We start from the raw sequence: 21,735 nt of genomic DNA on the forward strand, positions 1-21,735 counted from the left end.
CTCGAATTCAACCTGAAAATTGTTCTACGCTTAAAGAATTCGAATGTACGTTTTCACAATTTTCTGGCTTATTTATTCGATTGCTATCTGAAATGCCATAATTTTCGCATCTATCAAGTGTATTTCTTAGTCACAGTTGCGATATAAATCAGTAAAATGAAGGTAAACTTTACATCGCGCTTGATTCGTAGATGCGGTTCGATTCATGTAATTTTTGATTCAGGATTATTTTAACGCAAGAATTTTATAATGAACAAACGAATATCGGGTTTCGACATTCTTTGGTTTTGTTTCTACACAAATTTGTGAACATTACGATCTAAGAGAAATGTGAAAATTTTTCACGCTAAATTTGTACTCCGCGGAGAAGTTAAAAATGGCCGTGGAGTACGATACTTGTACATCATCGTCTACGTCGAGCGATATATCATCCATCAAAGGGAACAAAATCTGTAAGAATGTGAGATTTATTTACAGATTTTCTCTAGTTTTCAAATATATTATTTCCAGCTTGTTTCGCGCAAAAAAAATCACGCTGTCGATACATTTGCCTGGGTACTTTAGCCCGTATGGTACACACACAAATTCAAGAAAAATACGCACGAAATGATTGTTTATATCTGATTGGTTCCAAATATATAAAAGATTTTCATAGATGGATACATCGATACAAGTACGAAGAATTATTCGTAAATGACTTTTTGACGCCATTTATTGCATCGATAGTCTTGTTTGCACTGGGTGTAAAACTCAGTAATGAATTAACTGCATGGAGGTTTTAAAATATACCAAGACGGTTTTGGATCGAATTATTATATTTGTTATTAAATATAAAATAGAACAGTAACTGCATCTATTTTATTTTACCAGTGCTTTTACAATAATACCTTTGTAATATAAGAACTAGATTTATACATTAATAGAATTAATATTTAATGTAAAAATTTAATGTCAAAATTATAAAAACTTATGGAGTATATATTATAATACTTCTTATGTAGGTACTTTAAGGTCTTCATCAGTAGGTTTTGGTGAATTTGATTCTGAAAATTCACTATCTTCTGCAACACAGTCTTTCTTTTTTTCATCCGCATTACTCAAAACTTGGTCACTACTTTGATTGTCAGAACTTGTTTCCGAACATTCACTTTCAATTCTGTTAGTATCTTTATGGGCTGTCCTGCTCTCATCACTGGAATGTCCACTGTCATTTGATATTTGTTCTTCTTGATCCACTGTTTTAGATTTCGTTTCATCTTCCTCGCTGTCATCAGAACTGCCCAATTCATCAGAATCGATATCAAAATCTAACAATGTTTTTTTCTTATTTGGTTTAAATTCTTCATTATGTTTCCTTTTCGTTCCGGATGTACAAGCAATTTTTAAACCCTCCTCGACCGCATCACCAACCCTTTCTGTTAAAACTGATCTCTCAAGATCATAATTTGGATCCTTAAATTCATGTTTAGGTTCTGCACAAAGCCTTTGTAATTTCTTTTTCTTGCGTTCTGCTGCTTCCTCTTCCCGTTTCCCCTGTTTTTCAATCCAGACTTTTAACCTTTTTTCCTCGTTAATATCACGAAGTCTACGCCCGCTTAAGTCCCTGCAAGCTTCGCGATTTGTAGTTTTCTCGATTTGTGCACCAATTGCACGTAGCATGGAACCAAAACCTCCTTTTCCGCCAAACAATCGTGGAACAACGGAAACATAACCTGGATAGCAAGTATCATTTCCATCCACAAGTTTACCATTTTGTACAATATAAAAATTTTCTTGCGAAAAATTCTGTAAATGAGATTACTTATATTAGTCTCGTTAATTGAACTAAGCATTTTGAGTTTAAATTCAACAGTCTTATCGTTACACTTACCGTTAGTTCTTCAATTTGATTTCGTAATTCACAAACTTTAAGTGCTGTATCAACAGTAAGGTACTGTTTTACTCCAGAAGCAGTGCTTATCTGTACGTTTAACATTTTTATTTCGTAAATTTTGGCTTAATAAGTCTTTCACTATTTATTTATAATTAGATACACCAGCTTGTATTATCTAAGGACTAATAAAAAATGGCACCTATAACCATGAACTATTCGATAGAACCTATAAGCTAAAGTCGAACGGTTTCGAACGCAGCGCCATCTACGAAGAGAAGGAAGAACCTCGTCGTACTAAACACGTTATAAACTCTTTCAAAAAATTATTAAAATTTGATGTATTATAAAAACAATAAATGTTTAATTTAGTTTGTTTCATAGTAATTTAAAATCAAGTGGAAAGGGGTATCATTTTTGCAATTGCATTTTGCCTTGAACAGTGTATTTTTGAAGCTTTGTACAATGCATAGGAACATTATTATTACATAATTTTCCCTGTTAGAAAGTTTATATTACTAAAAAATAAATTAAATACACTATTTTAATCGCCTTGCGAAATGGGGGATCCACGGTCGCGTTTGGACCCTTTGCCTTTCCCTTTAGTCTTTGTTTCCCGTTTTCTACTTATTGAAGATGTGGATGTGGTAGATGTTGAATCTGCTGGACTCGAATGACTTGATCCTTCACGATCCCAACGCGCCAAAGCTTCTCTCAAATTCTGTCCATCTCCTTCTTCATAGGTATCTACATCTACATGTAGATTATCTTGACCAGTTTGTGTGTTATTTCCAGATTCTAAATTTGCTCTCATTTCCTTCCTTTGATCCTCTGTGTGTTGTGGGCATCGCATGGATCTTGTACATAACTTTTTAGTATGTTCAGACACTACTCCACAAATCTGAGTTAACAGAATTCGTTTGTCTTCTAAAGACATATTTTCATAATTTGATGGAGAATTTTCATTGCTGCTATGAATGTGTTCATTCATGCTTTCTCCGTTTCTTTGATTATTTTTTTGCTGTTTTGTTCTTTTAATACCATTACGGTCTTTTCTGCGTTTACGTTTATCGTTATTTAAACTCCAATCAACATCATCATCATCATCACTTATTACACCACTGAAGTTGCTAAGATCTTTTGAGTTATTTGCTATACGTCTTGATGCAATTCGTGAACTGTTTCGTCCCATACCCATGCACTTCTCTAAGTGAGTTGCAAAACGACATGCTGCCACTCCTCTGTCACAATTTGGACAGTTGCATTCTTGAGATTTTTTTACAGGGTGTTGACCAAATACATCCAATCCTGGAGAATCTATGATAGAGTTTAGTTAGCTAAATTTTGCAAGAGACTCCATTCAGCTTGCAAACCATTTTGCATACACGATGATCTTTTATTCGCGATGCAAAAAATAATAAACAAACATAACCTGAGTAATGTAAACCGGTTGGTTAATACTTTTAAGAAAATTAATTCGATTCACTTACCTACAATAGCATACGATTCGTCGTCAGGTATACCCTCCTCAACATCCGAACTACCAGTTTTTGTAGTTCGATGTACGTCGAAAACAAATCCCATTACCACTTCATCGAGGAGATCCTCGTAAATTTCTTTCGTAGCTGATTCTACATTCTCACCTTTGTTCATAAACTCCAGAAAGCGTCTATTTAATTCTTGAATTCTTTCCTCAGTCACGGACATTTTAAACGTTCGGGTAATCGAAGAACGAAACGTCGTTCTGTTTACTGTCCCGGAATGACAACTCTAGTCCGTAGCATGTGCAGTCTTGGTCTTTCAACTTGAATCACGTTGGTCGAATTTAGACGCTTTCTATTAAACGAAGCAATTCATTCTCGTTTATTGCACGTGTTTAAGTAACAGTTTCTGAATACTGATACTGAAAACTAAACTCGTACCATAATTTTTGACACTATCTACACGATGACACTCCGAAGCAGTGTTACCTACCAGACCGTCGGAGGAGCGCGGAGATTCGTGCGTCAAGTTTCGATCGTCAAGTCGCACGACTCGACTGACGTTTACTTTTCACGGCCGTCGGTATAGCGATTACAGAGATCTAACCAGACGCTACCGATCGAATCGATCCGATGCTTATTTATCATATTTGAGCAAAAATGATTGTAATTGACCCTTGCAATCGAAAATAATTTGTTTAGAAAGCTTTGAAAAAATTTTTTTCGCCGAAAAATTTCAACACCTACTTGAATTTTTTTCTCGAAAGTACGTAGGATTTCGGGGGTATGTGTGTTCACCAAAAATGATTGCAATTGACCCCCGCAATGGAAAATAATTTTTTTACAACGATTTGAAAATTCTTTTTTCGCCAAAAAATTTCTCCAACTACTGAATTTTTTTCTCGAAAACGCGTAGAATTTCGTGGGTATGTGTATTCACAAAAAATGATTGTAATTGACCCCCACAATGGAAAATAATTTTTTTAAAACGATTTGAAAATTTTTTTTTCGAAGAAAAATTTCTCCATCTATTGAATTTTTTTCTCGAAAACGCGTAGGATTTCATGGGTATGTCTATTGACCAAAAATGTTTGTAATTGATCCCTGCAACTAAAAATAATTTTTTCAGAACGATTTGAAACACTTTTTTTCATCGAAAAGTTTAAGCACTTGTTTGCTTGGAAAGTTTTGTATCCGAGTTATTAATTACGTGAAAATTGACGTAAAAGACGCAGAAGTGAAGGACTTTCATATTGGTAGCGTACGGACGTCAGTTGATGTAAATAAAGTAATCGGGTTGGGTATAGGCGAGCGCGTGGGTGGTAGTTGTAAACGAATTATGATAGGCTCTTGTGGACTTTAGCAAGCATACATGTTTAACCCTTTGAGCTCTTATCTCGTAAACGTAAGTTCTGGTTAACTTTCTATACCTATTTTTGAAAAAATACCACAGACATTATTATCAAAGTTTTGTTGTTTACTCTGTTTTTATGTAGGTAATATTTTTTTAAATATAATCGAAATGTAAGCTATGTCTTAAAATTTCCAGCAATAGTGCCTTGAATTCCATTTGTTCACCGTGTTGTTAATAGCTTGCATAAAATCAATAGCTGTAGAACGTGGGACTAATTTCTTTGGAATCTTTAATGAAAATTTCAATTTTTCTATTTTCTAGCATACACATCTTCGCGAGAGTAGTAGCAGTGAATTGACGAGGTTATTCCGATGAAAGCGTATCAAAATAGGATTTTATTTAACCTAATTCGCATCGTCCTTCGAGCAACAGTATCGCGAGCATCAGGCCGACAGGTCATTCGCGTTGAAAGAGAGAGAAATTTAAAACGAAGACCAGGACGAAGCAGAGTGCCAAAGCATAAATAAATAAGTCCATAAAGGTTAATAAAAAATGTACATTCATACAGTTTCAAATTTATTATCTAACATTAAAATGTAACCTGATTCATTCACTTTCCCCCGTGTAAATTTTTTATTCGTTCCATCTTTATATAATAACGAGGTATCAAAGTTTTCTAAAGAAAGTACAATAAAGTATTATATATAAGCGACCAATTAAATAGCAATATATCATCGAACAAATGTATTTCTAATAGTTTGTCTTCCCTTATTACTACTTAGAGCGACGTGAATAGATTTGGGTCTGTTTACGTGATTTATAGCCTTCGATTTGGCAGACTACAGAAATATCTGTTCGAGTTATCGCCTCTTCTTTCTAGAACGAATAAAATCTTTTTTTAAACATTGCACGCGCAATGGGTGTATTGAATTTCAAATATTTTCGTTTTCCCGCGAAAATAACAGCAAATGTTTGTAATTAATAGGTTGAATTTAACTTCGTGGAGTTACGCAAAAGTTGAGATCTTTTACTTGGCACTTTGTCAATTTCTACGAATATTTGAAATTACAATGGAAGGATACACAATTGTCATAGAGAAACAAGTTTCTCTAAACAGACGTGTGACTAGTTAACGCCTCTATAACAAAGAATTGGATCCGAAAACACTGGAGAATTGCCAGTGTAACATCTGAAGTAACAGAAGTACAACCGGGGGCCCAACGTATTGTTAAATAAACAAACACGACGTTGAACGTTCCTGTTCCGTAGTTTAAATAAGAAAATTAGAATACTCGTTCTTTCAAATAATAAGAAGTCTGTTCACGTTATAAGACCGTTATCACCACGTTGTTTTATGTATTATGGTTGTCGGAGGCGCGACGCAAAAATAAAAACCAATCGGAGCCCGCGACAATTTTCTTTCAAGTCCGTGACCGATGAATCCTCCTGGTACCTTGACATTATTTTTCCACCGTAAAACTTACGACGTACTATTTTTAAAGAAAAAAAAGAGGAAAGAGAAATGCTCGCGCGTCGTTACCGAACGGACAAAAATGTACGTTCGTCTATTAGCAAATGGCTTTGCATCGACAAACGCCTGCTTATTTATGGACGTTTTAACGACGCACGGGATTTTTCGAGGTCTTGCGCAAGGAGTTCGCAAAGGTTCGCGAAAATGGAGAAAAGAAGGGACCGTGAATCGAAGGTGAGGATCGTGGGAGGGCGATGAAAGAGGGTGGCCAGTTGCAACCTTAACACGATTCTATTTCTTTCGATGCATCAGACCGTGTGCCGAAAATGACGCAATTGAAACGGTGACTGCGGGTCTCTTCTCGGGGGAGACGCGACACACGTAAAACGTTGTTCCCTTCGTGCTTCGGGCCGTGGAAAAGAAAAAGACGAGGCTAGGTGGGGTGAAGCGATCGCGGTAGAAGCGTAAGAAGAGTTCTGGCGAACGAGCAGAACCGTACGAACCTTCATCGCGACCACAGTAGCGGATCTCTTCCACCCTGGTGCACACGTTATCGTTACGACACACATATACAAACACACGCACGCACACGTACACACTCGTATTGTAAAATCGAGGCGAATTCGAGAGAAGGGACGTATAGCACCAACGAACGAGCGAATTTTCTGCCGAGAAGAAGAACGAAGCGAGAGCGAAAATGGTTTACGAGAGCGACTTCTACACAACCCGACGGCCCTACTCGCGGCCCCTCGCCTCGTCCTACAGCGTCACGGTCAGTATACACGGGATTGCCGAAAGAGCGGGATGAAGTATGTCTTAATAATGTTTTGCTGGATGGCACTAACGTCGAGTAAGAGCCCCGTGTGACACGGAAACACATTAACTGAGCCAACCCTATTATGATTTTATCCGATCCTGAATCAACGTTTCGTCCGCACGGCGATTTCATCGAGATCTCCTTAGGTCGATAAACCACGAACCTTGGATTACCTTCGCCCTAACCCCCGGCAGTACTAAATCAAATAACGTTAACCTGTAGCACGATACTTGTCGGGATAATGTCGCGTCCGCGGCCCGCTTGAAATCTGTCAAACGACGAAACGTTGACTCTCGGATGATCGAAAGAATGACACGCCCTGATCACCCGTTCTCGTTCACGAAATCGATCAACGACAGGTACGACATCGACAACGACAACTAATGCTTCCGGACTAAACGGATCGTTGTTACTGTCGGCGGATCGAATTCGATGGATTTCGAAGTCTCTACTTCCACACTGTATTCCGACCACTGTATTACTTGTTGCTACTACTGTTGGCCGCCACTGTTATTACTGTTTACTACATTTTTTTTTATCCGACCTTGAAACGTGCACTCGGTGTCTCCCGGAAGTAAAACGGAAATTCAATACGAATCAATCACACGACCATCAACGATTTCACTGAGACCTAGATTTCAGTTAACGTGCCCGATTAACAGCACGAAAACAAGTTTTACGAAGATTTACACGCATTGTTGCACGGTTATAACCTCCAGTTTACGGAATTAATTTGCACCTGCACAAAAAAAACAAGCTCTGTCACGAGTTATCCGTCAAATTAAACGGACGGCAAGCCACCCGTTGAATAATTTTTTGTCACGATCATCCTCACTGTGCTCGTCTTTGAACCTGTTTTGTATGCATACGTTGTACCCCTGAAGCAACGGGGAGTTTAATAGCTGTACCGTTTGGTGCACGTTTTTCGCACCCCTTCCGTCTACGATTACTGAAATATCGAAGTTGAGCGTTATTTTGTGTGCGAAACATTTTTCAAACAATGGTATTTATTTTAAGTAAATACTCGCAATACCGTTCGGTATTGTTTAAAGTCTTGAAACTTTAACACGAACGCGACGCGATTACGATCCAAGCGTAACGAGTTAAGCCGTAGGTTGCAAAGTCTGTCTCTGTTGTCGACCGAAAATTTGAAAATTTATATAAATAGTGGTTTGAGAGCAAGAGAATCGGTGGAAAGACTATTCATAGCATCGCAGCCATTTTCCGGGACTTCGTTGTGTTAAACTTAGATGCCGCACGACCCGGCGAATCTTGGATCTGTGAACAGGAAAATGTATTTGGCCCGACAAGCCTGCAAGCGCCGAAAACCGCACGATAGAACGGAGGGCGCGTGTCCGAGAATGTAGGTAAACCAGCTGCGGATGAATTATTTCAAGAAACGTCGGATCGAAAGAGCCGGACGATCAAGCCTCTTTTTTTTTAACGCTTTCGCAACGCCCACGGTTGAAAAACAACGAGAAACGCGAAGTGCTTGACGCAATTTCCCCCCTAAAATTCTCAAGAGTGAAGCGTCGCTTTGTACCATTTTTTGTTTTGTTTTGTTTCTTAACCCTCTCGTCCATCGACATTTGTTGTGACAAGTTCGATTATCGCGGCGTTCCATTGTCGATCGTGGATCAATGGTGCCGCTAAAAGCTGGCCCAAATACCTGACTCTCCGTCAGTGATTCTAACTATGCCCGGAAGATCTTCGCCGAGGTCTTTACCTTGAGCATCTCGACCGATTCCAATGACAGAGGTTGGGTGAATCGACACACGAGGAACCCTCTTTCAGAACGTAGTTGGTGGTGTTATTAAGAAATTTCCCGTCTTTCTTCGTTTCGGTAGAGGGGATCGGAGCGTCGGTGTTGCGTTACTCTGTCCTAATTTAGGCTCCCGACGTAGCAGCGACGATGACTCCCACCACGAGTGCTAGAATTCGTCACGGAAATTCATACGTGTGATTTCTGGTAGCCATCTTTACGCTACCGGGCTCTGCGTCGCGAGTCCCCCGACTCCTTGTTTCGTTCGTCCAAAAAATATCGTATCGACCGCGGGAAATTCTGTCCGAAACGACCTGGATTAAGGACGTAATACGAACTGTCTTTATTAAATATGGCTCACCCAACGAAGGAGAGAAAGAGAGTTCTCGATTCTCGAGTTATAATTAGATCCCGACATACCGTTGAATGTTTGGCTGCTGCTGCTTCGATTCGACCTACACGATGGATCACCGAGCGAACGTGTCTTTTCTGATCATTTTCCAGAAATATTATTCATCGACGCACGGAGAAGCATTATTATTCTAAAAAAAAAAAAAACCGAAGAGTTTAAAGAAGAAAATTCTCGCGCGAACGTGACGCGACGCGATGTAATAATATTTATGAGAGCCGCGTAGAAGAGGGTTGCGGTAAAAATCCCTTGACCAACGATCCGGAATGCGCGGGGGCGAGTATAAGAGCGCGGGTGTTGCATTCTTCGTGCACCATTCACGCGGTTTTCGGTCTATTTTCGCACCCGCGTCAAGAGTCGTCGCGGGGGAGAGAAGAAAGACAACGTCCATGGTTTTCTTGTACCTATCGTAAACACGATGTTAAACGATCTAACTTTAAACGCGCGGGACCGCAAGATTAACGGCAAACTGCTCGAAATTCGATGCGTTTCGTAATTGGCTCGCGTAACGCGCAAAGCAAAATAGAATTGCTCGGGACATTATTTCGCTTTCGATATAAGGGTAGGAGGATCGGTGTGGAAGTGAGGACGTCGAAGGGAACGGAGTCGAGAGAGAGAAAGCGATCCCGGACGCTAAAGGGGAAGCGATACAGAACGGGCGGAAGTTGAAAGCGCCCCAAAACGGAATAAAATTTACAGAAGCAGGACTACTTCCCTTGGGAGAAGGTACCATTTGTCCCGCGTCCGTCCCTGGTACCGGACCCGTTCACCGTTTGGGGTCGTAAGAAGCAGGATCCAAAGAAGGAATTTTACCAGTATGTCACCCTGAAGGACAAGGAAGGGGTCGTGCGTGGAAAGAATGCCGCGAAAGAGGAGCACAAGCGACAGCTGGTGACCGGCGGCACCGTGTCAAAGGTCAGACTAGACGCAGCGACCGAACTAGCGACCAGAGGTCACGTCTTCGAGAAGGGAGTGCTCTCCAGGCAACCAGGTGCTGGAAGACACGTCACTACTCCTGCCAGCGGTCGTACAAAGATATTAATGGCGCTCCAGACGCCTTCCTGGTATCGATTTTAAGGACAAATTACGAACAAACGAACTACTATTTTCATCGAAAGATTCCGTTTTGTGGATGATATAAGGTTTAAGAACTCGACGATTTTGATACCTTGCTTCGTAGAGTTTAGTCGGCTATCGGAACCACTTCGATTTCGAACATCGAGAATGATTTTTGTCGCCAGGCAGACGTTAGTGTTGTTGTTGTTCGTCGTTTTTTTAGATGTACCAACGTTTTTTTGAACAATATCATAGCGTGTCTTGACGTACGTACGCGTACGTCGGTTCATCGAGTATTGATTTTATTTCGGAATATTTTCAAAGGGACTGGAATTCCATGATCGATAGTGCTTACAATAGCCCCGATGTACGCTTTTAGCTCTCAGATGTTATTTTTTCACGCACAGATTTAAAACCTGCATGTTTTTTTTTTTTTCTCTTTTTGTAGCGGACACACACTTGCACACAGATTCGTACACAGATTCTCATGTACCTACGAATATACTTGTCCTGTACACTGGTTTACCTTTAATTGCATCTGTACCGCACGTCGAAGAAATAAAGTACTTCGATTTTAAGGAACCGCGTTTACTGGACCCGCTCCTAAGGCAGGTACGAGATCTGCAACACCCGACAAGTGTCTCTATAACGAAGAGAATCGGCATGTTTATGATTCGATGTCGATAGTGATTATAATATCGCTACGACGTTCATATCCGCCAACTTCTGGCCGGAAGTTAACTCATCGCGTAGATCAATGACGGATGCGATCGTAATCGTGATAAAGCTCTTAAGGCGAAAAATGACATTGAAACGAGACACCGAGCTGCACTCGTGAATACGAGCAACGTGCACGAACATAACGTACACAGTTTCGCGTAACGTAATCCATGTGTTTCTTGGCAAGGGCGAGTTCAGTTGCTCAACGTTGCACTCCGAGTGTCCTGAATATCTCGGCAAGGAGACATTATTAATGCATACGTGTACCGCTCTACGTTTATAATTGGCCCGCACGTTGTGTGTCTACAGATAGATCGGATATTACCGCGAAATACCTTATCGACCCTATTACTATCTTTTTTCCATGCCGTAACACGAATAAACCACTGACCGTTGTACTTTTCTTTTAACCGTACCTAACGTTCACAACCTCCCACCCAAAAAAGTTCCCCACGCTTCGTCTGGATTCCGAGCAATTATTTTTAAACGAAGATCGAATCGCGTCTCGACGAAGGATCGTTTTAACGAGCATCCTACGCAGATGCCAGAGGCAAGACGAACCGGACGAAGCATCGTTTCACGCGTCGTAGTTTTCTTCCCGTTTCCGTCGTTCCGTGGCACACGACGTCCTCCTCCCCGACACACGTTATTCCGCAACCGGAGAACAGAGCCGAGTAGAAGACAGCTTCCACGAAGCCGTGATCGCGAGAACGATCGGGACCAGATGTTTCATGGCGTTCTGTTCTCCGGAAACGCCTGTTCTCCACATTGTTGACCTTGTGTAACCCGAATCTATAGACGCCTCGGCATTACGTGGTCCGTGACTATCCGGATGTCGGCGTGAGGGCTGCCCAAGAGCAGTACAGCTATGCCTACACCAACACCAGCTCGTCGAGCTCCTCCTCCTCCACGGATCCGTACAGTCGCCGTCCGCAGAGGTCTAGCTACAGCACAGAGAACGTCGTCAAGAGGGAGAACGGACCGTACGGGTCGTACTCAACCGAGAGGTCGTCCAGGACATCGTCCGGCGGCGGTCCTGGAAGCTATCATTCCTCTTACGAGTCCCACACTTCCGGCCGTTTACCTGGCGGGACCACTTACCGCCATTTCTCCTACCGCGTCTAAAGCCCCAACCGACTCCGTGGCCCTCGATACTTTCGTTTCACCGACCTCGATGCGACCGCGTCTTAGAATCGAACGATTCCAAGCTTTTACAAGGAACGATTAACAATTTATCGCGAACGTCGATCTCGGTGAAACGAATACGCCGCCTTCCTGTCGCTTGTTAAACGTTTTCCCTTTGTTGTATCGCCGCGTACGATCGACGGACAGGAAGACGGCCCAGGATTTTCTCATTTGTTATTCGAATTGTCGCTATGCATATCTGTAACGCATATTATAACGAAGATGTATCCCGTAGCTGCATTTGGACGTTTCGAAGCTAGATCCGCTAATCGTTAGGCATCGTCGAAGATGGCTGAACGCATCGTTCCGCGATTGATTAAATTAGACACGATCCGGAACGGGGGAACGCAGTATGCGAACACGCCTTACGCGGTAGACGAGAACAAGATGAAAATGCGGTTGTATGCGTTTTACGGTTGCACAGATATATTTTTTCTTTTTCGTTGCGTTGAACGTAGAATTTTCTTTTGTAATTTCTCCTTTTCCATTTATGGATCATACGCGTTGGGAGTGTTTGTTTTGCTTTCGTATAGTGGACCCGAACGTTTTGTATTCGTGCAGAGCATAGTTTTGTCTCTTCTACGGTGTAAAGTGTCAGTGTTAATTAAATCACGAGAACAAAGCGTTCGACACAATGTCGTCAACAAAAACAAGAAAAGCTAAGCTTCTCGCGCGACAGACAAGTATCGAGAGAACACGACCGCTCGCTTTCGTGCCGGTACACGGACCCTTGTCGTCGATGGGAATAATGTGTACCAAACTAACCGTGACTAACCCATATACTCATTGTCATCTCGTTAGACACACAACGCGACAATTGGCCAAAACTGTTTGCTCGCGGGAAATTTTTTTTGAATTCGTATTGCTATATCTCTCGTCGAAGGTACACTTTTTATTTTCTGGTTCTACCTCCTTTCTGTTTCGCATCGTTCTTATACCTCGAACCATCGAGAGTGCGAGAACCGATTCGATCGATGATTGACGACAGACACGTGCGTAAAAAGAGAAAGAAAAAACTAAGTAGACAACTAGATAAACGATTGAAATAAAGTGAGAAATAAAATAAAGCGTAGAAACGCCTGTTTCTGTATTGTCAAAAGTCACTAACCGGGTGTTGTTCTTCTTCTTTCTATTTATTCTGCTTCCCATGTGACTCCTCGTCCCCTGCCGCCGCCGGATTACGCCCAATATCGTCGAAAATCGTTTAAACGAAACACACAAAAATATTCGCCCACTGTAAATACAACCGAAACCGGACCGCAGGATCGACCCATTGCTTTACCGCTCTCCACTATCCTCCAGGTAAGTACCACGGAGTTTATGCTAGTAAACGAGAACGTAGCTACGCTCGCGATACACTCACACAAGCCTTTAACTGCAAACGCGAGATGCAACAAGTGCGATCGTGGATTTTGATAGTGTCGCCTGCAATGCCCGAGCGAAATTGTTTCTGGTGTTCGCGACACCCGAGATTCGGCACCCTCTATTCGCTTTTTTATACGAATCCATCAGCTTTCTTCCCTTTCTTTGCCTTGGAGCTGCATCGATTCGACAGGTTCAACGACCGCCTCGCGCGCATTCGATAACGACGCTTTTCGGCTCGCTACCCCCTGCGCCATTAAAGACTCTTAAAATGTCGTTTCTCGCTATTCATGCCCATCGATCGCTTTGGCCAACTTCTTTCACTAACCGTGTTCATCCACCGTTACTCATTTTCGCAATCGCTGAATAAATAATCCAACGATCGCGTGCACGTCCGTGGATTCTCTTCGATTGAACCGCACGCTTCAACGCCTATCTGCTTCCTGCTTCCCGAAACCACTGTGGAAAGTTTGATCGTCACGCTTTGGAACGATTGCCCGGCGCTACTGACTTGTCAAGACCATCGTGAACGATCGCTGGCTGGTTAATCGACAAAGACAGAACGCGAGCTATCGCAGGATTAACAAAACGAACACGCTTCTATGATGCTAATTGCCGCTGATACCGCTGGGAACGTAACGATGATAGTCGATAGTCGACGGATTAGTAAAGTAGAGTATCGTGCCCCCAGTTGAGGGGCATTCCTCACATGCCATACGTGGCTCACAAAAGGCTCGTGACTGTAATCCACATGCCGTACCATACCGTGTACCATGGCGGCAGTCTGTTACCGATAAGAGTTCATGCGCGAGTACGTCCCAGCGTCCTCGCAGCCGAGATCAACAGGATACGGAACCTATCGAGACCATGGACTGGATCCTACACGGAGAAGTATCTTCAATCCAAGGATCATATCGTAAGTCTGCCACGCACGTGGATTCTCTATCGAACGCGAAACAGACTCATAACCAGTCGCCATTAGCATGAGAGTCATCGAGTTCATCATCCATGTCATCGACACGTCGCACAATCCATCCCCGTCGTCGCACCTACTCGTGATTTTTGATCATCATCGACGGCATCTGGCATCCTCTATCAGCGGAAACGCGTCGTCTTATCAAACATTAATACCGATCTATATAATCAAGTCGCACTCGATCGAAACTGAAACTTCGTCGCTCTCAGTTAACAGGAATAATCACATAACAAGGAAACGTAGTAAATACTAATTACTCTCGCGCGAGAGCAAAGACTGTTTAAATGTGTATTTTACGTGTGTCTCTTCGCAGTATTTCGACGACGAGGCGAGGGAAATACGTGCGAGGGTGGACTCCCTTCTGAGACGAGTTCACGTCTTCGTCCCGCGGGCCGTGGCAAGGTATTTAGAGAACCGATTTGTCGGAGAGTTAATCGACCGTTGGAGAAGAGGAATTTACAGCTCGAACGGGCGAAATCGTTAAAATACTGCTCGTTTTCAGCGACTTTTTGGAAGAAATAGTCCCGGAACGTATGCGTAGCGGCGACTACGTGCGCCGGTTGCTTTCCGGCAAGCAGAACGCGAAGAAGGACCCGGAACCGATATCTTGGTACGAGGTCCCAGAACGAGGTAACTTCGGTAACCTGGCGTGCGTCAAGTACGTTGCTGGAAATCCACAGTCCGTGAGGAGACCGTACTTCAAAGTCGCCGATCTGCGTCCGTCGGACATCAAGAACGACGTTAATTTTCTGAGCTACTACAAAAAGAATCGCCAGGCGGCCGCCGACGCCTGTGAGTAGTTTCGTTACACCGACGAACACATACGCGACTGAAACGTGGACGACTCGGACGATCACAACGGACACCCTCGATAAAAAAACAACCACACACGTTGCTTTTTCTCTATCGGTCGAGCCTTGGCGGAAAACGATACGAACGAACGAATCTTCGCTAAATCAATTTATTTATTTATTCTTTCGCATATGGACCGAATCCGAACACAAAACACGTAGTTAGAGGCACAGAGTAGAAGCAAATGATCGCGAGGAGGGTATAATTACGAATAATCGTCGCGAGACGCGCGTTTCGTTCGACAATTCGACCAACAACAATCGCGAACGGCATTATTCGGCGTTAACCTTCCTCCGCGCGTTACCAGTGAATATATTTTGAAAAGCGAATTTTGGAAAATAAAAACGGCCATGCGACGCCGTTGTGTGCACACGTTTTTCTTTTGGTTTTTTCTTTCCCGCTCGTTACTCTACTTTTTTTCCTTCCTCCACCCTTTTTTTGGATGAATGCCATTGATTATCGCACTGTCTGACAATTTTTTGGTTGTGCTGTGCTGGCTCTTATATTTTGGTGTTTTTTTTCCTCGTTCGTTATACAGTTCTCCTTTTTATTTGTTTTTTTTTTTGTTCATCCCCCTTCGTAATTCGTTCGTAGCTGCACATTTCTGTTATATATTGTGTCTAATTAAATACGTGGTGACGAAGGTGTGAGACGTGTCTCGTCTCTCGTTTCATTTTCTATTGTTTTTTTTTTATTTCTAATCGCGTGTCGCGCGCTCGCGATCCCGATTCAAGCACACATACGGAGAAAAGAGCAATCGACGATACAGCGTGAAATCGAAAAACGGAAAAGAGAGCAAGATTTTACACGATGGCAGACTCCAGTATAAGGCAGAACCAGATGACTGGGACACGTACATGCGGGTAAAAGTGGCGAAGAACCAGTTCGAGTTTTTTGAACGTTTCAGGCCAGGGGTGGAGAAATCGTGTTCCAGAGCTGTACGAGGATCCGACAAAACCAAAAAAGAAGGACGACGAAGACATAGAGAACGACGAGCCTGCCGAGGAGTGACTACCGTCACCATAACTATCGTTTATCTATTAAATCTGCGAGAAAAACGGCGTCTACTTCTAACTACACGCGTACGCATGCACAGAAACAACGCACAAGTCTCTCTCAGCGGCGATTCAGCCTTCGAGATTTTGCTGGAGAACATTTCTACGGAGACAACAAGTTCGAAAGCAGCGTTTAAATATTTTGTAACAAATTATTCATTATTTTTTTTTAGTATCGACGACCCTTTAAAATACCGATTGCGAGATAATAGTCGTTCGTGCAGTTCTCCCTGGACGCAAAACCCGAAACGCAAACGCGAATTCGTATGAACAAGGGATGTTAATGAAATCTTCACGCGTTCGTTGCATTAGACTACACTAATACCGTCAACGTCCCGCCACTGTTAAGTTTTAGTATCGTTAAATTTGTCCGTGCTTGCCAGAAAATGTCCGAATAAAATAATCGTACCTGATTGATTGTAAACGACACCGTATATTATTTTCCTTGCACGAAAGTTGGAAAGTTAGAAGAGATGGCTAGCGAGCGAATGCTTTACTCCGAGGTAAGCTTCTTTTACGTGCTTTATAATTCTAGCAATTAGGTCGACTGACGTTTTGTTTCTGAAGTGACGTTGAGTGCTTTTCGGTTGCTGAGGAAGTACACATTAACGTTAACGGTGATAACAACAATACCCACAACAACCACGACGATATCGCAATACCGTAAAGTTTTACGTCAAAACGGACGAAGGAGTCTCGTATAAATTTGTCCCGTTCTGCGTGCGAGCGTTCTCTAATTACTTATTCTAATGAAAACCACGTAACACGTATGTACGAAAATCCACTTTCGTCGCAGAGAACACGCGTGGCGAGAACACGTTGTTAAGTATACCGTGTGTGTGTTTCTAATTGATCATCATTCGAACACCCCGTGACTGCAGTCGGAGTCAGAATCGTGTCATCAAAGCAAGACGAGAACAATGGATCTGGTTCATCGTCGATTCCATCGTTTCTAAAACTGTACTGCACAATACTCAGTCGTAACTGTAAATGTTACCGATCCCAGAAACAATGTCACCGTCGAACGCCGACCGCGTTCGACGTTTTCTAATATCCTAATTCATTCGTCGCACACCATCGTATGCTTAAATACCTAATCAATCGTTCTTTTATAGAGCTTTTTGGTACCGTTGATAACGCATAACGAACTAACACGTGTGCCTTGTTACAACACACTTTTCACGTACCTATATTACACGGACTAACTTTCTTAATTACATATCAGTTTGGCATGTTCGTTCAAATTCATTTCAAAGTCTCAGGAAACGTCTCAGCATCGATCCTCTGTCCGCTAACCGAATGCGTTTATGTTTCATGCATCCCGTAGCGCCGGAAGAGCCGATGACGGAAAGAGAAATACGAAAGGGTCGGTAAAATTGATCGTTTACATATTTCTAAACGCAAACATCGTTTGGTTACATGTTCTCACGTAGCATGAAAAATTTTAGCGCGAGCGTTGCAGCCAGACGTGGACGAGGCTGCTCTGAAACGGGGTATGTTTCGTCCTTTTACGTATCAGTTTGCACATGTCTGTGTCCGAACGTGATGCCGGTATCGTTTCGTGTATCTTCCAGCACCGAAAGTAGAAAAAGAACCGGAACCGAAGCCGGAAAAGAAACGCGAGTCGAAGCGGGAAAAGCCGGTCGAGGAACCGAAACCGGAACCGGAACCGGTGAAGCAACCGGAACCAGTGGAGGAACCAGAACCTGTCAAAGAACCAGAGCCCGTACCGGAACCTGTCAAAGAACCGGAACCCGCGCCGGAACCTGTAAAGCAACCGGAACCCGCGAAGAAAGCGAAATCCGCGAAAAAACCGGCACCTGCGAAGAAACCTGAACCGGAACCGGAACCCGTGAAGGAACCAGAACCGGAACCGGAACCCGTGAAGGAGCCTGAACCGGTACCGGAACCCGTGAAGGAGCCTGAACCGGTACCGGAACCTGTGAAGGAACCTGAACCGGTTCCGGAACCTGTGAAAGAACCTGAACCAGTACCAGAACCAGAACCGGTGAAAGAAGAAGCTCAGCCTGAACCCGTGCAAGAGGCACAACCGGAAGTTCAAGAAGTGGCGGCTGAACCAGAAACGAAACAGGAAGCAAGCTCCGAACCATCGGCTGCAGAAGCAGTAAGTGAAAAGGAAGAAGAAGGCGATAAGAAAGGTACGTCTGGCGAAAGAAGTTGATCGAGAATCGGGTTGAGAATTATAGGCAAGTGGACGAGTATCTGTAGAATGTGGTCGTTGTCAATGTCGTGAGAGAAACCTGTTATGAAATCTGTTTCTTGTTCGTTACCGCATGAGATGTAATGTTAGTTGAAAAGTCTTTATCTCCTATTCGAAACGGTGCACCATACACGACACGAATTTCTCAACACTCGACGATACGAATTTTGTTGGATCGCTCGACGAGGGTTAAAATTAACGGATGAATTTCGATTTCAGTAAAGCAAGACAAGGAGGAGGCGGCGAAAAGGATACAGCAGTATCTCATTAAGGCAGCCGAGGAGGCCAGGTACGTACGTTCGGTCCAAGTTGGCATGTCGATAGTAAAATGTTATACAACGAGTGGACGCTTGAAAATAATTCCATCGACATAGTTGCCGGTCAGTCACAGAACGATCTAACGCTATAACATTGAACTCGGCCAAGTAACCTGCTAACTGACTCGATACGCTCGCCAAAATTTTTACCTACGTCGATCTCGAATCGTTTCGGAATTAATAGGGCACTGTATCTAGCGCGCTAAAATAACGATCGAATATCGCAAACAACATTGTTGCATCGAAAGATCACCGCCCGTATATACGAACCGATCGCGACTGACCCGTATGCACGACACAGAGAAATCGTTGCATCGCATGATCCGTGTCGTTTCGCCGCAGGACCGACGAAGAAAGGAAAAGGATCGCCGAGGAGGAAAGGGTGATGCTTGAAATGGAGGAGTTGAAGGCGTGGGAGGCTCTGAAGGTGGCGCAGGAACGTGCCGAGCATATCGATGAAATACGGGAACAGGAGAAAGCCGAATCCGAGAGGCAGGCCGAGGAAGCAAAGATGGAATCCGAACGGTTGGAAACCGAGAGAATACAGGAGGTGCAAAGGTAATTTGTGCACGGGCTGCACCACGACTACCGATAAGAAGTCACAGTTGTTTGGGGTGCGGATCAGACGCGATCAAACATCGATTTTCCGTGTGTAGGCAGATGGAGGAAGCTCACGTGAAGGAGTTGTTGGAGGAGCAGGAGAGGATGATCGTCGAGGAACACCTCGAAGAAGTTCGTCAACAGGAGGAGAGAGAGGTGAGGCTAGCGAACGTTACGTTCGGCGACGCGGACGAAGTGAAAAACCTCGATTCTCGCAACGATACGGTGGGCGATATGAACGATCAAGAGAGGGAGGAGAGACCTTACGAGCTGATGATGGACGACGATACGTGGGTAAGCGTCCTCGATCGAAACTCGCGGCAGCTTCTCTCCCCTGAAATTAACTTTTCGCAATTTTTCCCGATAAAGGTCGAAGAGAGAGACCCCCAGGACGAGCAGTTGGAGACGCACGAGGATCCCTTCGTCGAAGAGGTAGAAGGGGTGGAAAGCAAAATCCATACAGGCGCGACAGCTGTCGAAGATGCGCCGAAAATCGAGGAGGTCCCATCGGGCGGAGAAGAGTGCTTCGAATGGGGAGACCAAGACGCGTAACGCTTCTTCCTCTATAACCGTTGTACTCTGTAATTAACGTGTCCTCGACAATTATCGTTGTTAATAGCGTCGCATCTCATTAAGCCGCGTGTAAAAGAAAGATGAATGACTTGCCAATTAAGTACGAGTCTCGTTGAATGTCGTTCAATTTGAATCGCTTCGGATCTTTCCCTCTTGGACTTTGAATCATTTCACACTTATTTATTTCATCGTTAACGTTCATCCACGCACAAGATTCGTTATCGATAATCGGCAACCAGTCGATCGAACCTGAACGTCGATTGTCGTCGGTTTTGCCGATATCGATGCCCTCGAATCTCTCAACGACGGACTACGTGTCGTCCTATTCTACTTATCGGACATCGCATTAATCTTTAAGCCAGCTGCGTATTTTATTTTACAAACTGTTACGAACCAGGCGAGTAACGCGTCAGAAAATTTAGAAAAAAACAAAAAAGACAGTCTCCTCGAGACGCATGATTTTTTTTTTTTTATCAGATCATCGCGTGTATTGTTATATTTATTTTGATTTATTCATTTAATCCCGTATCGTTTCTGACGTTTTACTTGATCGTTATCGGCGAACGCTTTGCTTAGTATTACGTAATACATAAATAATATACAATAGGTATATTAGGAAGGAAAGCAAGCACGTATGAAATTAATAATTTCATAGCGATCGCATCAGGAACGGTAAATCGATACAATTGGGCTTGCGACCGCGAGCGCGGAAAGTGAAAACGAAACAAAGTTTGTAAGATAGTTATACCATGTTCATAGAAAGGAGAACAGAAACACGTATGTTCGACGAAGATAATATATATTTTAATTATTACGATGTTCCTATATTTAATTCACACTGCACGTTCGCACCTGTAGCACGCACTGTATATTCACGCAATGCATATTTTCTGTATACTTCTACGATAATAAATATTTAGCATTTAAATATTTCAGCCACGCACCGTTGTCTGTACGAGTACACCCCAATTTACGTACGACGGAAGATCGAATTCTTTTGTCCGCGGAAGACACCGGGGTTGTAAATTCGTCGTCGTCGTCGGGACGTTTCCTTCTCGCGTTTCCACGTACGGTGCATATTTCGTGACATATTTCGCGAGGCCAATCTTCGAGATACTTTTCGCGCGGCGAATGTAAACATCCGCGGAGCTGTTTTCGCGATGATCCCTGATTGCGCAAAGTAGGCCAAACGAGACACGGACTAGCTCGAAACGGGCTTTAAACGGTGTTACTTCGAAGTAAAAATGAGGTTAAATATGTATGCCAACTACCTCTGGATAACTCGGTATACTAAACGTGTATCTTTATATGGGTCAGCGTATGTTGGCCCGTTGTCACAGTAATGAACAAGCCGAATACTATCGATGGGAAACAAGACGAGCAAAACGCGTTAATAGGTCCGTCGACTGTACTCTCTCGAAGATGTTTTGTTCGTCTCTACGTACGAAATAACTATTAATACTTTTACCGACGTGCTGTATTTCCTTTCGATGATCGCTCGTTAACTCCGGCGGCGATGAAGACGAAATTAATTAAACGGTTTGTACTTTATGGTATCGTTATCAGCGAAGAAAAAGAACTTTTACTCGCAATCAGTGCGACGATGGACACGTACCTCGACCTTGGTTAACGTTATATAATATTGGTCGTTAAT

At 43.1% G+C, this 21,735-nt stretch overlaps 3 protein-coding genes across 4 annotated transcripts; 1 reads left to right on the plus strand and 2 right to left on the minus strand.

The window, feature by feature from the left end:
* Nucleotides 1-993: 993 nt before the first annotated feature.
* Nucleotides 994-2,151, minus strand: LOC122398874 (replication stress response regulator SDE2). Its single transcript, XM_043399134.1, has 2 exons — nt 1,871-2,151; nt 994-1,785 (listed from the first exon to the last, which is right to left on the minus strand). The coding sequence occupies exons 1-2, from the start codon at nt 1,973-1,975 to the stop codon at nt 994-996; spliced, it is 897 nt and encodes a 298-aa protein (XP_043255069.1). The 5' UTR covers nt 1,976-2,151.
* A 180-nt stretch (nt 2,152-2,331) lies between these two features.
* Nucleotides 2,332-3,886, minus strand: LOC122398803 (ataxin-7-like protein 3). 2 transcript variants are annotated; one of them, XM_043399012.1, is made up of 3 exons: nt 3,793-3,886; nt 3,361-3,706; nt 2,332-3,187 (listed from the first exon to the last, which is right to left on the minus strand). In XM_043399012.1, the coding sequence occupies exons 2-3, from the start codon at nt 3,575-3,577 to the stop codon at nt 2,415-2,417; spliced, it is 990 nt and encodes a 329-aa protein (XP_043254947.1). In that variant the 5' UTR covers nt 3,578-3,706; nt 3,793-3,886; the 3' UTR covers nt 2,332-2,414. The 2 variants fall into 2 exon arrangements, with proteins under 2 accessions (XP_043254947.1, XP_043254946.1); XM_043399011.1 differs by having other exon boundaries at nt 3,361-3,875.
* A 2,647-nt stretch (nt 3,887-6,533) lies between these two features.
* LOC122399130 (fibrous sheath CABYR-binding protein-like) lies at nt 6,534-21,011 on the plus strand. The gene is made up of 12 exons (XM_043399555.1): nt 6,534-6,948; nt 13,389-13,427; nt 14,179-14,403; nt 14,777-14,865; nt 14,966-15,255; nt 17,698-17,736; nt 17,819-17,863; nt 17,945-18,529; nt 18,811-18,880; nt 19,251-19,466; nt 19,565-19,802; nt 19,878-21,011. The coding sequence occupies exons 1-12, from the start codon at nt 6,874-6,876 to the stop codon at nt 20,058-20,060; spliced, it is 2,094 nt and encodes a 697-aa protein (XP_043255490.1). The 5' UTR covers nt 6,534-6,873; the 3' UTR covers nt 20,061-21,011.
* Nucleotides 21,012-21,735: the final 724 nt, after the last annotated feature.

Source organism: Colletes gigas, unplaced genomic scaffold (assembly GCF_013123115.1).
Source record: "Colletes gigas isolate AHSC1104 unplaced genomic scaffold, ASM1312311v1 Colletes_gigas_Sc00012, whole genome shotgun sequence".
In the NCBI taxonomy this organism is placed as follows: domain Eukaryota; kingdom Metazoa; phylum Arthropoda; class Insecta; order Hymenoptera; family Colletidae; genus Colletes; species Colletes gigas.

Bases quoted from the DNA above. Each gene is read 5' to 3' on its own strand.
- LOC122398874 (XM_043399134.1), bottom strand. From the start codon at position 1,975: ATGTTAAACGTACAGATAAGCACTGCTTCTGGAGTAAAACAGTACCTT. The intron at 1,786-1,870 runs GTAAGTGTAACG...TCTCATTTACAG, and splicing joins ATCAAATTGAAGAACTAACG to AATTTTTCGCAAGAAAATTT.
- LOC122398803 (XM_043399012.1), bottom strand. From the start codon at position 3,577: ATGTCCGTGACTGAGGAAAGAATTCAAGAATTAAATAGACGCTTTCTG. The intron at 3,188-3,360 runs GTAAGTGAATCG...ACTCTATCATAG, and splicing joins CGAATCGTATGCTATTGTAG to ATTCTCCAGGATTGGATGTA.
- LOC122399130 (XM_043399555.1), top strand. From the start codon at position 6,874: ATGGTTTACGAGAGCGACTTCTACACAACCCGACGGCCCTACTCGCGG. The intron at 15,256-17,697 runs GTGAGTAGTTTC...TGCATCCCGTAG, and splicing joins CCAGGCGGCCGCCGACGCCT to CGCCGGAAGAGCCGATGACG. The intron at 18,530-18,810 runs GTACGTCTGGCG...TTTCGATTTCAG, and splicing joins AGAAGAAGGCGATAAGAAAG to TAAAGCAAGACAAGGAGGAG.